At 43.1% G+C, this 17,890-nt stretch overlaps 1 protein-coding gene across 2 annotated transcripts in view; it reads right to left on the bottom strand.

Moving 5' to 3' along the window:
* The window catches only part of ORC3 (origin recognition complex subunit 3), a 172,328-nt gene that overhangs the window by 145,119 nt on the left and 9,319 nt on the right, over positions 1 to 17,890 (bottom strand). For both annotated transcript variants that reach the window (XM_033939886.1, XM_033939887.1), the window contains exons 2-4: positions 13,218 to 13,272; positions 9,967 to 10,064; positions 570 to 714 (exon numbers count right to left, since the gene is read on the bottom strand). In XM_033939886.1, the coding sequence (XP_033795777.1) occupies positions 570 to 714; positions 9,967 to 10,064; positions 13,218 to 13,272 (298 nt within the window). The remainder of the gene's footprint in view (positions 1 to 569; positions 715 to 9,966; positions 10,065 to 13,217; positions 13,273 to 17,890) is intronic.

The raw sequence follows: 17,890 nt of genomic DNA, 5'->3' as shown, positions 1-17,890 counted from the left end.
GGTGGGCTATTAGAGAGAATAAGGAAGGGTAAGTGCATTTCAAACAGCTTGCTATTAAAATTTGCCTTGCTGAGTTTTAATAAAAAGTCAAAATTATCAAAAAGTTAAATCATATCAAGAATTCTAAATAAATAGAACTTTTTATATCATATTAAAAAAAGGTATTGTGCAATGATTAAAAACAGACACCTGACTGATTTTGGCATAGATGTCATATAGGTTACTATGGTACTTTGTATGTCTAAGTGCTTTGAAAATGAGCACTAAACCATTTTAGTGACTATTTATCTGAGAATTAGTTAGTCCCCAATGATTGTTGATGGTTACATCGTTGGCAACACTATCAGACAGCATATTTGTTGGATCCCTCCCCTGTGAGGTGCATATCAGCACTCTCCCCTTTTGTGTTTCTACACACTATAATCAACAGCGATATGCAGGGGTCAGAAAACAAACTTGGGTTTCTACGACTTAACTTCCTCTGGATATTTGCCCAATCAGAATTATAAGAAAGCAGGACAAAGGACCAATATCTTGGTTTCAATCAAAGTGGCCATATAAACACGTACCCAGGACCAGGGCAGCAGCAGGGATTTCACTGGATTTTGTGCGACAGCTCCACTCATTCTTCTCTCTTTGGAATTCTGATTGAGATTTTCTCAAAAATTCTATCAGACTATCAAATAATTTTTTATTCAATTCCTCTTGTAGTTGCTGAAATAAAAGAAATCAAAGATTTAGAAAAATTAAAAAAATCCAGACTGTTTTATCTGTACCAAGCTGCAACTATATTCCCTGGGCAGACTAAGTCAGTAATGATTTTCCTGGATTGCTTAGCTCAGGGGTTTTCAACCCAGTCCTCAATAACCTCTTAGCCAGCATGGCTTTCTGGCTGTACATAGTTAAGAATGCAAAAGAGATATACAGTATTTCTATCCAAAGGCAGTGTGCACATCTTTCTTATGCAGGGTCATTCTGGTGGAAACAATTATAAAAAAATAAAATAGTGGAACATGTAGACAAACATGATTTAATGTGACAGAGTCAGCATGGGTTCAGCCAAGGGAAATCTTGCCTCACCAATTTACTGGACTTCTTTGAAGGTATGAATAAACATGTGGATAAAAGGTGAGCCGGTTGATGTAGTACAGTGGTCTCAATCTCAAACCCTTTGCACGGCCACATTTTGGATTTGTAGGTACTTGGAGGGCCTCAGAAAAAAATAATTAATGTCTTAGTAAAGAAATGACAATTTTGCATGAGGTAAAACTCTTTATAGTTTATAAATCCTTTCTATTGGCTAAGTCTTAATAATAATATTGTCATTTATAGCTAAAGAGACATATGATCAAGAAACTGTTTCATTTTACTTTTGTAATTATGATAAACAAACCGAGGGCCTCAAAATAGTACCTGGCAGGCCGCATGTGGCGAGTTTGAGACCACTGATGTAGTATATCTAGATTTTCAGAAAGCTTTTGGTAAAGTTCCTCATGAGAGGCTCCTGAGAAAATTAAAGAGTTATGCGATAGGTGACAAAGTTCAGTGGTGGATTAGGAATTGGTTATCGGAGAATGTATTTAATTTGTATTGCACTTATTGAAAATATTGAAAATGAATAAAGAATTAAAAAAATAAAAAAAAGACTGCTATGGAGAAAATAGCAAATTACAGTTTAAATAAAGCCAAGATTGCAATATTAAAAAAAAAAAAAAAAAAAAAAAAGGAATTGGTTATCGGATAGAAAACAGAGAGTAGGGTTAAATGGTCATTTTTCTCAATGGAGGAGAGTAAACAGTGGAGTGTGAGCAGGATAATTGGACACAAGCGCACGCTTAAGCTGCAGTACCTGTAATTAAGCTGTTAGTTTCCTCTAAGTGTATAAAAGTACATGGAAAATAACACATGACGCAAATTTCGTTAAAATAGTTATGCCGTTTTATTAATAGCCATAATGAATTATCAAAAGATTAATTTGCGTCACCGGGAGATCTTTACAGATGCCAAACACTGGCATTCTGACAAAGATCTCAACTTGATAATTTGTCGCTCCCCAATATGTACCTTTTGTCCTGCATGACATCATTACTTGTCAGCCAATCCATTAACAGAGGCTATCCTTAAATTTGGACAAAGAACTTTCTTTTAACATGAAATAAGTTTCAGAAATTATATTTTTGTTTACATTCATTTTTGAATATACATTATTACATATCCAAAGAAACTTTGAATCCAAAACTGTTGAAAAGTTCTTGTCTCTATCAACACCATAGAAAGGAGGGCTATTCCCCCCTGCTCTGAAAACTGGCAGTTTCAAGTTTCACTGACACACAGACTCAGAAAACCCCAGACCCCTCCCTATACTGGTGGTCCTCTAGAGGGTTTCCATGGTAACAGTATTCCTGGATTTAAGCTAACCATTTCCAGATGTTACCTAAGGATTTCTCCTTAGAGTTTCTTCAGGTTTAAACTATATAAAATATTGGAAATTAAGTACATACCATTCTTTCACATATCTTTTATACATCCATCATTCATTCAGGGCCCCTTTCATCCACAGATCCACACAATATATCTCATTCATATTTAATGCAAGAAAGCTTTTCTTCTATGCCCAGTATACCCAGCTCAAACACATCTGTTATCAATTAGACCCACGAGGCTCAAGGTGGGAAATGGACAAAGACAGACAGAAAGTCCCTAACACGAAATGGAGTCACTACCTCAAGATGGAGTTCTTAATATCTTTCTATGTATCATGTACATCCTGAATTCCTCTATGGTCTGGCTTAATAGTGAAGTACATAAAAAGAATATTATTATGCTTTTCCTTAATATTAATCTGTAGTGTGTTTTTCTGGCCTTGGCTACATTCACATTCAGATTTTTATTCACCAACTTTTCGTACGCTTCTATTGGGCGTGGCCTTAACTAACACATATGCTTGTATCTAACTAGAGTTACCCAGAACCATACAAAAAGCAGACGTTTTTGTAGAAAAACTCCACAAAATACTGCACCATCATGTCCTGCACTGTCCATTCCATTAACATACCACAGCTATCGCCCCCTACAGTCCACGAACCACTATTCAAGTGCCACAGTGATCTGTACTGGGACTGGTGCTATTTAACTTATTTATAAACTACTTTTTTAGCCCATTACATTAACGGGTGCTAGAATAAATGTGTAGACGTAATCATTTCTTTCTTTCTTTCTGTCTATCATTCTTTCTCTCTCCCTGCCCCATTTCTTTCTTTCTCTCTCCCTGGCCCCCTGTCTGTCTGTCTTTCTTTCTGTCTCTCCCCCTGTCCTGCAGTACCCCTTTCCCTGCTCCTCCTGTCTAGCAGTAGCCCTTCTCCCTTCCTTTTACCTCCCCCATCCAGCAGTAACCCTTCCCTGCTCCCCCTGTCCAGCAGTAGCCCTTCGCCCTTCCTTTTACCTCCTCCATCCAGCAGCACCCCTTATCTGCTCCCCCTGTCCAGCAGTAGCCCTTCGCCCTTCCTTTTACCTCCTCCGTCCAGCAGCACCCCTTCCCTGCTCCCCCTGTCCAGCAGTAGCCCTTCTCCCTTGTTTTTACCCCCCCCTTTCCAGCAGTACCCCTTCCTTATGCCACCTTTCCAGCAGTAGCCCTTCCCTGCTCCCCCTGTTCAGATGTAGCTCTTCTCCATTTCTTTTACCTCCCCCCTGTCCAGCAGTAGCCCTTCCCCCTTCTTTTTACCTCCCTCCTGTCAAGCAGCACACCATCCCGGCTCTCTGTCCAGTAGTAGCCCTTCTCCCTTCTTTTTACCTCCCCCCCTGTCCAGCAGTACCCCATTCCCTTTGCCCCCTGTCCAGCAGTAGCCCTTCCCTGCTCCCCCTGTCCAGGAGTAGCCCTTCTCCCTTCCTTTTACCTCTCCCATCCAGCAGTAGCCCTTCCCTGCTCCCTCCTGTCCAGCAGCACCCCTTCCCTGCTTCCCCTGTCCAGCAATAGCCCTTTGCCCTTCCTTTTACCTCCCCCCATCCAGCAGTAGCCCTTCTCTGTGCCCCCTCTCCAGCAGTAGCCCTTTTCCCTTCCTTTTACCTCCCCCATCCAGCAGCACCCATTCCCTGCTTCCCCTGTCCAGCAGTAGCCCTTTTCCCTTCCTTTTACCTCCCCCCCTTTCCAGCAGTAGCCCTTCCCTGCTCCCCCTGTTCAGCTGTAGCCCTTCTACCTTTCTTTTACCTCCCCCCTGTCCAGCAGTAGCCCTTCCCTGCTCCCTCCTGTCCAGCAGCACACCATCCCGGCTCTCTGTCCAGTAGTACCCCTTCTCCCTTCCTTTTACCTCCCTCCTGTCCAGCAGCACACCATCCCGGCTCTCTGTCCAGTAGTAGCTCTTCTCCCTTCCTTTTACCTCCCCCCCTGTCTAGCAGTACCCCATTCCCTGTTCCCACATGTCCAGCAGTAGCCCTTCCCTGCTCCCCCTATCCAGCAGCAGCCCTTCTCCCTTCCTTTTACCTCCCCCGTCCAGCAGTAGCACTTCCCTGCTCCCTCCTGTCCAGCAGAACCCCTTCCCTGCTCCCCCTGTCCAGCAATAGCCCTTTGCCCTTCCTTTTACCTCCCCTCTGTCCAGCAGCACCCCTTCCCTGCTCACCCTGTCCAGCAGTAGCCCTTCCCTGTGCCCCCTGTCCAGCAGTAGCCCTTCTCCCTTCCTTTTACCTCCCCCCTTTCCAGCAGTACCCCTTCCCTGTGCCCCCTTTCCAGCAGTAGCCCTTCCCTGCTCCCCCTGTCCAGCTGTAGCTTTCTTCCTTTATTTTACCTCCCCCCTGTCCAGCAGTAGCCCTTCCCTGATCCCCCCTGTCCAGCAGTACCCCTTCTTCCTTCCTTTTACCTCCCTCCTGTCCAGCAGCACACCATCCCGGCTCCCTGTCCAGCAGTAGCCCTTCCCTGCTCCCCCCGTCCTCCCTGCTCACCCTGTCCAGCAATAGCCCTTCTCCTTTCCTTTTACCTCCCCCGTCTAGCAGCCCCCCTTCCCTGCGCCTCCTGTCCAGTGTCACGGAGGGAAGGCAATCTGTAGCACATGGAGAAGTCTCCTGGTTTTCGCAGCATTTCAGAGAGAAGGCAATGTTTAAACCGCCGCAGGCTCTAACGCTCGTTGTCAAGATGGAGAAATTGCTGCACGCTCCTTCTTCCCACTACGTATGTGGGAACCACCGGAAGAAACCATGCTCCTTTTACTGCGCATGCGGGGGCACGGAGGCACAGATCATGGATGCACGGAGTTTCAACTAAGCATGTCCGCTAAGGGTTTTATTATAGCGGTTGATCTGGAAATTGGAACGAGTGAGGTGATTAAATTTGCTGATGATACTAAACTGTTCAAAGTTGTTAAAATGCACGAGGATTGCGAAAAATTGCTGGCAGACCTTAGGAAATTGGAAGACTGGGCGTCCAAGTGGCAGATGAAATTTAAGGTGGGCAAATGCAAAGTGATGCACATTGGGAAGAATAACCTAAATCATAGTTACCAGATACTACGGTTCACCTTGGGTGTTAGCGCCCAAGAAAAAGATCTGGGTGTCATTGTAGACAATACGATGAAACCTTCCCATCAATGTGCGTTGGTGACCAAAAAAGCAAACAAGATGCTAGGAATTATTTAAAAAAATGGATGGTTAACAAAACTAATAATGTTATAATGCATCTGTATCGCTCCATGGTGCAACCTCACCTGGAGTATTGTAATCAATTCTGGTCTCCTTATCTCAAGAAAGATATAGCGGCACTACAAAAGATTCAAAGAAGAGCGACCAAGATGATAAACGGGATGGAACTCCTCTCATATGATGATACTAAAAAGATTAGGGCTCTTCAACTTGGAAAAGAGATGGCTGAGGAATCCCTGGTTGGCGGCACCCGATGCCGTAGAGGATCACTCTCCGCTCCAGCCTGCACAGCGCTTGCACAGACTGGCTACGAGTGTTTCGTGTCTGGAGCACAATGAGCACTTTTTCCCTTGCTAAGTGCCGGTTAGTACAAAAACACAGTAAATTTAAAGGGAAAGAACCCTTTAGACCGGCACAGCCTCAGGATTTGGGGTTTTTTCCCCCTCAGATCAGACTCCACTGGCTCTCTAAGCTGGAGGCCTGACCAGTATCGGTAGCCAGGATGCCAGCTGAGGCACCTCTACAAAAGCTTGGGGAAGTGGAGGGGGGGGGAGAGGGACCCAATTCGAGACCCGCCGGGTTTGACACCCCCGAGGTTGGATGGAGCCCCAAATAGGACCTGTCCAAGCTCCATCCGGCACCAGAAAGGGGACCAGGAGTCCTAAATAAAATCCAACAGCTCTATTTTTATTGAATTTTTACATATTACATATTAAAAGTATGCAATCATAACTTGATACAGATTAGAGATGAAGAAATTTAGGATTAACAAAGAACAACACAATATAAACGAGTAATATTAACTCTTATTTAGCCCACAATATTTATGAGATTAAGAAAGGAAATAAACTTCAAATCAACTATTAAATTATATTAGAGTTAACGACACAAGATATCCTATCCCACAGCCAGATGGAAGGTCATACCTAATTATTCATGGTTACCAAACCTTCTTTAGAAGCAATAAATTCCAATAACTGTTTGAGCTCAAAAAATAAAAAGTTCTTATTTTGAAATAGCACATAACATCTTGAGGGAACTTTAACAAGAAATGTAGCCCCTAAAGCAAGAACTCTTGGTTTTAAGGCCAATAATTCTTTTCTATGTTTCTGGGTTTTTTGAGCTAAATTAGGAAAAATTTGCAGCTGCAAACAAGGGAGTGCTCGGAGGACCCGTTCCGGGATTTTGAATTTACCGCAAGCAATGTATACCATGAGCTATCGAGGCTAAAGGTGAACAAAGCCATGGGACCGGATAATCTACACCCCAGAGTACTTCGGGAACTGAGAGATATCCTGGCAGAGCCGTTAACTGTGCTTTTCAATCTTTCCCTAAGCAAGGGAAAAGTCCCCTTGGACTGGAAAACTGCTCCACAAAAAGGGATGCAGGTCAGAGGCTGAAAATTACAGACCGGTGAGTCTCACATCAATAGTGTGTAAACTTATGGAAACGTTGAATTCTGGATGACGAGAGGCTGAGGGATCCCCACCAGCATGGATTCACAAAGGGAAGGTCTTGTCAATCCAATCTGATAAGCTTCTTTGCCTTGGTAACGAAACAACTGGACAAGGGAGAGTCTCTGGATATCATGTATTTGGACTTCAGTAAGGCTTTTGACAGTGTCCCACACCGTAGGTTATTGAATAAGATGAAAACGATGGGACCAGGAGAAACATTGACGGCAGTGGTAGACTTCAGAGGGTGGTGGTAAATGGTACCCCTCAGAAACATCGTAAGTAATCAGTGGAGTGCCGCAGAGCTTGGTCTTGGATCCGATACTGTTTAATATCTTTGTATGAGACCTGCCTCAGGGACTTTGAGGTAAAATTACACTATTCGCTGATGACGCTAAGCTATGCAACATGATTGACAGCGCAACCGTGCCCGACACTATGAGGCAGGACCTACTTTTACTAGAACAATGGTCTAATACTTGGCAACTGAGTTTTAATGCCAAAAAGTGTAAGGTTATGCTCCTTGGTAGCAGTAACCCCAGCAGAACATAAACCCTAAATGGTGAAACCTTAACAAAAACTGTCGCAGAACGAGACCTGGGTGTAATCATTAGCAAAGATATGAAGACTGCTACTCAAGTGGAGAAAGCTTCGGCCAAGGCTAGACAAATGCTGGGTTGCATCCGAAGAAGTTTTGTCAGCTGAAAGCCTGAAGTCATAATGCCGTTGTACAGGTCCATGGTGAGACCTCATCTGGAGTACTGTGTTGTTTTGGAGGCCACATTATCAAAAGGATGTGAAGAAAATGGAATCGGTTCAGCAAATGGCCACTAAGATGGTCTCAGGACTCAAGGATCTCCCATATGAAGAACGTCTAAGCAGGCTGCAGTTATATTCTCTCGAAGTACGCAGAGAGAGGGGAGACATGATAGAGATGTTCAAATATCTTACAGGCCGTACCGAGGTGGAGGAAGATATCCTTTTTCTTACGGGTCCTACGGCAACAAGAGGGCATCCGCTCAAACTCAAGGGTGGGAGATTTCATGGCGACATCAGGAAGTACTTCTTTACCGAAAGGGTGGTTGACTGTTGGAATGGCCTTCCACGTCAGGTAGTTGAGGCCAGCAATGTGCTCGAATTCAAGAAACAATGGGATAAACATGTGGGTTCACTTCGGGGAATTGCTTAGAGGGAGTGTTCTTTTAAGGGGAGGGTTCTTTTGAGTGGGCAGACATGTTGGGCCCTTTTCTGCCATCATACTCTATGTTTCTATGTTAGAGCCCAAAAACTTGTCATTAATATGACGGAAATACAAATGTAAAATAAATTCCCTGTCACTTTCCAAGGCTAATGTAAGCAACAAAGTAGTTCTATCAGTCATGACCTCAAGGGAATTTTCTAAATAAGTTGACAAGTCCATGTCCACATTTTGAGCTGGTAACTTTTCGATAGGAGTAGACTCCCCTTGTGGCCGTTTAATATTCAGGTAATAAGCTCTCACAATTGGAGGTAAATTCTCCATTGGAATGGCCAAGATCTCCTGAAAATATTTTCTTACTATTTCTACTGGTGAGATAATAGGACATTTTGGAAAATTCAAAATTCTTAAGTTATTTTTCCGTAGTTGGTTCTCAAAGTTTTCCATTTTACGTGATATATAGGAGCTCTCTTTAATCCTTTCCAATTCCACTCTTTTCATTTGTCCTAAATCCTCTTCTTGCTTCTCCAATTTTTCCTTTAAATTAGTTAATATTATCCCTTGTTGCTCCACCTTAGAAAAGACAGTACCATAATCCACTTTCAAAGTAGAAGGTTAATTTCAGGTTGGAATCCATGACTGATGTGGCCTGCCAGAGTACTTCCATATCAATCCTTTCAGGCTTTTTCAACTCCCCAAAAATAACAGCTCTCCCTCCCGAAGCGTCTCTCACCTCTTCTCCTCTGATGCAGGGAATTAGCTGACCTTGTTCACCTGCTCTTTCTTTTAAAGAGTCCAGTGCAGGTGTCCCTCTCATAGTGAGATCCGACCTTCCTTCTCTAGTATGTAAGGACTCCCTCTAGCCCCTGCATCAGTTTGCTTCCGGGTTGGGGAGGAATTGGCCTTTGCTCCGGGCTCAATGACGGCCGGCTCGGTCCCGCGCTGAGATTGCCCAAAAGTTCCGGGCTTTCCCCCGAAGTGTGACAGGTTTCTTCACCCGAGCGGGCAAACGTGCTCTGTACCGACGTTTGGACCAACTGCTGAGAGGCTCCAGTCGCCGGAGGGTTAGGGCGAAAAGCTCCCTTCCTCTTCCCCATATTAAAACATGGGGAGAGTCACCACAGCTGCTGGTTTAGAAGAGGTAAGCAGCGCAGCTAGTTCAGGCTTTCGTTCTCGACGCCATCTTGATCTCAATCCAACAGCTCTAACAAAGGGAGCCTTAATTTTTTTCTATCTTACTACCTGCTTGGAGTCTGAGCAAGACTGGTTTAGGAGGGGGAGCCTCAGTTAATATACTATAACCAAAGTTTTAGTCTCAGTCTCCACCTGCTGATCACAGTGAGCTATTACCCATCAGTAAAGAACTGTACCGGTCTAGAGAGCGATAAAGAACAAGTTTTAATAAAACATTTGGGGCTCCTTTTACAAAGGTGCGCTAGCATTTAGTGTGCGCTAGCCGAAAAATTACCGCCTACTTAAAAGGAGGCAGTAGTGGCTAATTCTTTTTAACATTACAAAAAATTTGAAATTCTTTTTTTTTAAACCTGGCTTCTAATTAAACTGTGTAATTGTGTGGGGGTGGGGGCTTTTTTGTTATTAATAAATAAGATTTTAATTTTTTATTTACAATTTATTTCCAGGTAACCTGTGATGCAAGTCGTCAACAATAATGTAAAATAGAGCTCTAACCTCTGTCTCCAATTTCATTTCTTGCCACAGCGACTGGCTGGTTTCAAACCGAACACTGCCATCTTCTACATCTTTCAGGCCAGCATTAAAATAATCAGCTAGATAGATAAAAAAAAGGACATGCGATTTGTTTCTCATTTCTTTACTTGGATATATGACTATGGGGCTCATTTTCAAAGCAGACTTACAAAATTCCATAGATTACTATGTAAGTTTGTAAGTCTAAGGGCCTCTATCAAACTGCGCTGGCAGTTTTTAGCACAGAGAGCCGCGTTGAATGGCCTGCGCTGCTCCTGACACTCATAGGAACTCTAGGGAGCGCCAGGAGCAGTGTGGGCCATTCAGCGCGGCTCACCGTGCTAAAAACTGCTACCGCAGTTTGATAGAAGAGGGCTTATGCCTCTTAGTATCTTTGTTATCTGTACTGCATGCACTGTTAAAGAATTTTTTTAAAATTTTAAATAAATAAAAACCAAAATTTAAATATTAAATTTCTAATACCTTTTGATCCTCTCTACAATTATAACACTTTATCAGATGGACTGTGTCTCATATTAAATATTTGAGCATGAACTTTTAACAGCAGATATGGATCACTTAAAAGAATTAAACTCTAGGCCTCTTTTACAAGAATTTGGACAGATGTTTAGAGTTAAATATATCCTGGAGAGTCAATGCAGTTAAAAATATTATCTATACCTTTTCTCTGTGTTAACAACTAAAATATTGCAGCAAACCTTTGGCGTGATCCATATAAGGATTTTTATCTATATACTGAATAGGCATCCCCTCCCCCCATAAGAAGAAATACTCTTTATATGGGCAGTCTGTTGGATAGTGTTGGGCAGTGTATTGTGCAGTGGTTTGAGCTACAGCCTCAGCACCCTGTGGTTGTAAGTTCAAATCCACAATGCTCCTTATGACTCTGGGCAAGTCACTTAATCCCCCACTGCCCCAGGTACATTAGACAGAATGCGAGCCCATTGGGACAGATAGGGAAAAATGCTTGAGTACCTGAATGTAAATCACTTAGACCAGTGGTTCCCAACCCTGTCCTGGAGGACCACTAGGCCAAATTGGTTTTCAAGATAACCCTAATGAATATGCATGGAGCAGATTTGCATGCCTGTCACTTCCATTATATGCAAATCTCTCTCATACATATTCATTAGGGCTAGCCTGAAAACCCGATTGGCCTGGTGGTCCTCCAGGACAGGGTTGGGAACCACTGACTTAGACTATAAATGGTATATAAACACTAAAAATAAATAAATAAATATGCGAAGAGAACGAAAGAGATGAGTCAAAGATGACCCCAAGATTGCAAGCTGTCAAGACAGGGAGGATGAGTGTTATCCACCGAGATGGAGAAAAGTGGAAAGGAAGGTTTAGGAGGAAAGATAAGGAGTTCAGTCTTCGCCATGTTTCATTTTAGATGGCAGTGAGACATCCAGGTTGCAATGTCAGCTAGGCAGGCTGAGACGCAGGACTGGATGTAAAACTTTCAGGTGTAGAGAGGTAGATTTGCAAGTCGTCAGCATAGAGACGGTACTGGAAGCTGTGGGAGAGATCAGAACACTAAGGGAAGAAGTGTAGATGAAGAAGGGAAGAAGTCCCAGGACAGAGTCCTGAGGTACACTGAGGCACCTCCAGAGCATATGCTAAAAGTGCGATGGGAAAGATAGGATGAAAACCATGAGATAACAGCCTTGAAACCCAAGTGAATACAGCGTATTGATGAGTAAGTGGTGATCTACAGTGTCAAACACTGTAGATAGATCAAGGCGAATGAGGACAGAGTAGAGGCCTTTGGATTTGGCCAGGAGCATCATTGGAGATTCTGCAAGGGATAGGGAATGGGGACCTTTTTATCACTTTGGCATTTCAAAGTTGACATTCAAAGCAGTAGACATTGGAGGATTAAGTGACTTGCTCAGGGTCACAAGGAGCAGAACTGGGATTTGATCTCACAGCCTCTGAGTGCAGAGGCAGCAACTCAACCAGTGAGCCACAGCCCTTCCAGTTTCTGTAGAATGAACAGGGTGAAAGCCCGACTGAAGCAGATCCAGGATAGCTCGAGACAAAAAGAAAGTCAGGGCAATGGCGGTGAATAGCACATTTGAGTAGCTTGGATAAGAAAGGGAGGAAGGAAAATGGGTTTTTTGAGGAGCTATGTTAACTATAGCACGTTTGAAGACATCGAGTACAGTCACAGTGGAGAGCAATAAGTTGAGGATATGGCAGATAGCAGGGATGACTGTAGGAGAGATGGTGATCAATAGTTGGGTGGGGATGGGATCAGAGGAACAGGCAGCGAGTTTGGAGGAAGAGATGAAATGTTAAGTTTCCTCCTCAATTTCAGAGAAAGAAGAAAAGATGGCAGGGGTTGAAAGGGCAGACGGAAGGAATGAGAGGTGGAGGCGATAAGGTCGAGAACTGAAGGTTAATCTTGTGAAACTTGTCGTGGAAGTACTTGGCCACAGCAAGCAAAGGTACTTTGAGTAGAGTTGAGAGTGTAGTCCGACGTGATCTGGGTACAGTCCTGGTTGAAACCCCACAACCACCTGTAAACTGGAAGCTTGGAATAGACCTGTAAACTGTCACTGAATTGTGGATCCTTCCAAAGCAACTTTTTGGAGAATGAAAAGGGGGGGGGGGGACCTCTGAATCTTTGCTGATTTTGAAGAAACTTTCTCTTTTTGGGTTAGGGGTGGCAATGAAGCTGCCCAGAAGAGTCTGGGTTGTTTTTTTTTGGGGGGGTGCAGGGGTTAACGTTTACTGATTTTTGTTAGAAACTCTTTAGATCAGGGGTAGTAAGTAGGCTGCCCTGAAGAATCCCTTTGATTTTGGTGGTTGTTTTTTTTTTTTTTTTTACCAAGCTGTGGACAGTATAGAGCAATCCCAGGCGTAGAGTACAGTTGGAGACTTGATTAAGGAGGAGGAAGCTCGTATGTTTGGTCCTATAAAAAAAAAGTGGAACTGTTGTAATCAGCCTGGTTTATTTTTAGCTGAAAAGCGGTATCTTGACGCTGCTCCTAAGCGTGACAAAGTGCAATCAATAAAGAATAAATATAAAAACAGAAGTTAAACAATAAGGCTTTTAACTATTTCCAGAAATCCATCACATTTTTAATTGTGCTCATATGTGATAGTAATTTCCAGTTAATCTTTACTTGGGCATTTTAAAATGAAGTCATGGTTGTCATGGGTTTTAATGATGTACACAGTAATATGGTTCAAGATGCACTAACCTGTTGTTAGAGACGTCTTCCTCTTTTTGTTGCTTGGCTTAAACACAAAGCAACCCTACAGATCAACAAAATAAAATTGCACAATTTTAAGCTGCTGTTCACACAATTATAAAAAAAAAGATGAATAAAGCAAAAACATGCTCTACACTTGCATATTGCCTCATCTGATCAGCATTTTGTGAGATGTACACAACGTTGCACTATAGAACAGACCTCTCTTCTCAGGCACTATGAAACATGTGAAGTAGAGAGCCATCTGCCCTTCTCTACCATTACTACTAACGTAATGGTTTCCGCTTGTACAGCCTGAGCACAGTCTCTTATCACCATTCTGTTCACTGGAGAGGTAAAAACAGGGCTGCAGGGCCACCATTTTCCAAAGGACAATAAGATTTGGAACATACCTACCTCGAATTATAGATATCACCCACTAGTCTGAGGTGATCAGGGTACAGTTCTGGTAGAAACCACACAGGCACCTGTAAACTGGTAACTTGGAACAGACCTGTAAAATGTCACTGAATTGTGGGTCTCTCTATTGCCTCCTTTCTACTTGCTGTGCCTGGAAAGGGTTCTGCTCTTCTGGCTTAGATGGCCGATACCTCCTTCAGGGTACAAAGCCACCCTCTTCTCATCTGACCTCCACCTGAAGTACATTGTCTTTCTTCAGGAAGCCCACGGGGCCTGAAGTCTCTCAAATACTTGACCAAAAAAACACTGATCCTTAAAAGAAGGCATTGAATAGAGAGGCAAGGTACAGCACACATATATTCAAAACAGAAACAGAAAAAAAAAATAAAAACCACAAGCAAATTGTTAGAAATTTGTTTTTAAAAAGGGTTCCAAGGGGGTTCTGGGAAATTACAGACCAGTAAGCCTCACTTCAGTGCTGGGCAAAATGGTGGAAACAATTATAAAAAGTAAAATTGTGAAGCACGTGGACAAACATGATTTAATGAGACAAAGTCAGCATGGGTTCAGCTTAGGGAGATCTTCCCTCACCAATTTTGCTTGACTTCTTTGAAGGCGATTTTCCATGACTAATACCAAACAAATTCTATTCAGCAGAAATTCCAAAGTCTTTGTAATGGCAGCAAAAGATTAATGAAATGGTTGTATTGTGCACATTTTTGATTCCAGGAATCAGCTGATTCATAAAAGCAATTAAAGCTTTCAAAAAGGCATGAACTGCAACAGGCTCGAATTCTAAAGTCCTGAGCCAGAACTGAAATAAAGCATAAAGGGATGCAAAGCTGCTTGGCTATTTTCCCAGTGAAAGCCTTGGACTGCTTCCTGGACTATAAAAGAACAGTTCTCTGCAAAGTCCATTAAGATAATGATATGATCTTAAGTTTTCTTTCAGGGTTCTGAGGTAATAATAATAATAATAACAACTTTATTTTTATATACCGCCATACCACAAACAGTTCTAAGCGGTTTACAAGGGAAGAGACTGTATACAGACAGCGACATTACAGAGAACTTTCGAAATTACATTGGCATGTTAAGTTTAGTCAAGTTTATCTGGAAGTGTTTTGGAAGTATATCAGGTTGAGGTACTTCAGGTTGAAGTGGGGTCAGAGAAATCTGTCAAAGAGATAAGTTTGTATTGATTTCCTAAACGTTTGGTACAAAAGTGCATTTGAGATGGAGTTGGTTAAACATTTGTTCCATTTGCCTGCTTGGAATGATAGTGTTCTATCGAGGTATCTCTTGTAGGTGCAGCCCTTTAGGGATGGAAAAGCGAATAAGTAGGTACTGCGTGTATTACCGTATTTTCATGCATATAACGGGCGCGTTATACACGATTTTACAAACCGTGTATAACCATGCGCGTTATATTCGTGAGCGCGTTGTACACTTTTTTTTTACATAGTTCTCCCCCCCCCCGACGTCCGATTCACCCCGCAGGACCGCTCGCACCCCCACCCCGAAGGACCGCTCGCGTTTGCACTCGCACCCGCACCCCCACCCCGAAGGACCGCTCACACCCCCACAGCCTCCCCACCCCCCCCCATCACGGAGAAGCTGCCTACCGTTGTCCTGCTGCTTCCTCTTCCGGCGGTCCCGCCCCTTCTCTGAGCCCTGCGTCTACGCTGCTTCCTCTTCCGGCGGTCTCGCCCTTTCTTTGATGTCAGAGAAAGGGCGGGACCGCCGGAAGAGGAAGCAGTGTAGACACAGGGCTCAGAGAAGGGGCGGGACCGCCGGCAGAGGAAGCAGCAGGACAACGGTAGGCAGCTTCTCCGTGATGGGGGGGGAGGCTGTGGGAGTGCGAGTGGTCCTTCGAGGTGAGGGTGCGAGCGGTCCTGCGGGGGGTGAATCGGATGTCGGGGGGGGGGGCATCAGGCTTTCAGGGGTGGGACAGGACTTCAAGGGGGAGAGGAGAGTTGGGGCGGGCGAAAGGAGAGTCGGGGCGGCCAGAGGAGAGTCGGGGCGGCATGCGCGGTATATAAAAATTTCTTTACATAAATTACAGTTTCCTGCGTGCTATACCCATGAGCGTGTTTTACACGGGTGCGCGGTATATGAGTGAAAATACGGTAGTTGTGCCTGGGAATTTGAATTGGTGAGAGATAGGATGGGGATGAAGCTGTCATGGTTTTGAAGCAAAGACAAGCAAACTTAAAAATGACCCTTGCTTCCACAGGCAGCCAGTGTAGTTTTTTGTAATATGGGCTTACATGGTCTGATTTCTTGAGGCCATAAATGAGACGGACTGCAGCATTTTGGATGACTCTCAGTCGTTTCATGGTTTTCTTGAGAGATCCCAAGTATATAATATTGCAGTAGTCTAAGTTAAGATCATGGCTTGAACCAGCAGTCGAAAGGAAAAGAAATCTAAGTATTGTTTAATGGTACGAAGTTTCCATAGAGCGAGAAAGCATTTTTTTAATTGAGCATTAGTGTGATCTTCAAATGTCAGGCTTGGGACCAGGGTGACGCCAAGGATTTTGGTTGTGGGATTAATTGGGTAGTCTGATCCATTTAGTCTCAGGGAGGTGTTCACGATCTTGTTATTGGGACTTGCCAGGAAAATCTTGGGTTTTTTCGGGATCCAGTTTTAGTTTGGAGTGCATAGTCCAATGAATTACGCAGACACACACAGAATGGATTCCAGCAAAGCTGGCTGTACTGCGCCACTTTGAAGCAGCTCACAAAATTTAGAGAAGCCAACTTCAGGCTCATGGCATTGCTGATAAGCTATCCAAAGTTCTTTTAAGCTGAAACAATAACAGGTGCTTCTAACAGATACATAATCTTTCTTGCCAGAGCATAATCGAGAAAATTTATCATCCTGATAGAAATTTTTGACCCTTCGCTTAATGTCAATAGAAAGGATCTTCCCCTGCCTTTTTTCTAGGCATTGCAAGGACGCCATCACGTTTAAGGCCTCTGGCCTGCTTTTACCTTTTGTGATGATACTTTAAAATACTGCATAGTCTCCTCAATAGTTCAACTGCTACATATTCCGAACAAATGCAACTCCAATACCCCTCAGAGAATAAAGGTATAGATAAAATACACACATGGGCTGCGCTCAACAAACTCAAGCTAAACACTGAAAGAAGTAAAATACTATGGTTCCACAGCTTCTTATAGACAACCCTTACATCTAATCATCCTACCTGCAGGAAATGCACTAAATATTGACAAACCTTCAAAATCCTTGGAGTTATACTGGACCCCACCCTCTCTTTCAAATCTCTTATCATACAAAAAAAAAAAAACCTTCTAGAGCAGGGGTGTCCAACCTTTTGGCTTCCCTGGGCCGCATTGGCTGAAAAAAATTTTTCTGAGGCCACACAAATGCGCAAACACTGCAGCAAGGCAGAGGAGGGAGCTGGCAAGATGGTAAACACCCGTGGGCAGCAGAGGAAAACACTGCATCGTCCTCGACTAAGGCTGATCAAACTATTCTTCTATGACCACAAATTAATTTATTTCAGGTTTATTTAAAAATGTGATTTGATCGCAAAATCATAATCCAATGCGATTTACAAATAAAAATAAAATCAGGGTAAGAGGAAAAAACAAAAAACACATTGATTGAATCAGACAGTTCGATACAACTTTGACAAAACAAGACACAATAGGAACATGATTAAATAAAATTCATAAACATATTGCTACAAATGCTAGTAGTATCTCAACTGGACTATTGCAATTCCCTTTATTCAGGGATAAACACTGCCCTCATCCACAAACTACAGCTAATCCAAAATACAGCTATAAGACTAATATTCAAACAGAAAATTTGAACCCATCACACCATACTACTGCAGCCTACATTGGCTCCCTATCCAAGTGTGTATTACTTTCAAGCTATCATGTATAATGTACCAAATACTATTTGCAAACGCTGCCGAACTGCTCATATTTTCATCAGTTCCTGAGCAAACTCTACCAGAAATCTCAAGAAGCTCCTTCGAATTCTTCCCTCTCCAAAAGAAATCAAATACAAGCACAAATTCAGTTCACTGTTCACCTTTATCAGTGTGAAGATCTTGAACGGATTCTCTACCATTATCAGAACAAAAACCAGCTACCTTAGATTTCAGAAGATGCTAAAAACTCATCTCTTTGAAGACATGTATTCTATTGACAATTAACTTCAAAGCATGGGATTGTAAATGCTGGCCCCTCTGTGTACTCAATCCCTTCTCTGTTTACCG

The sequence above is a fragment of the Geotrypetes seraphini genome, chromosome 3 (genome assembly GCF_902459505.1).
Source record: "Geotrypetes seraphini chromosome 3, aGeoSer1.1, whole genome shotgun sequence".
Classification (NCBI taxonomy): Eukaryota; Metazoa; Chordata; class Amphibia; order Gymnophiona; family Dermophiidae; genus Geotrypetes; species Geotrypetes seraphini.
This window is presented reverse-complemented; position numbering and strand designations above follow the sequence as displayed.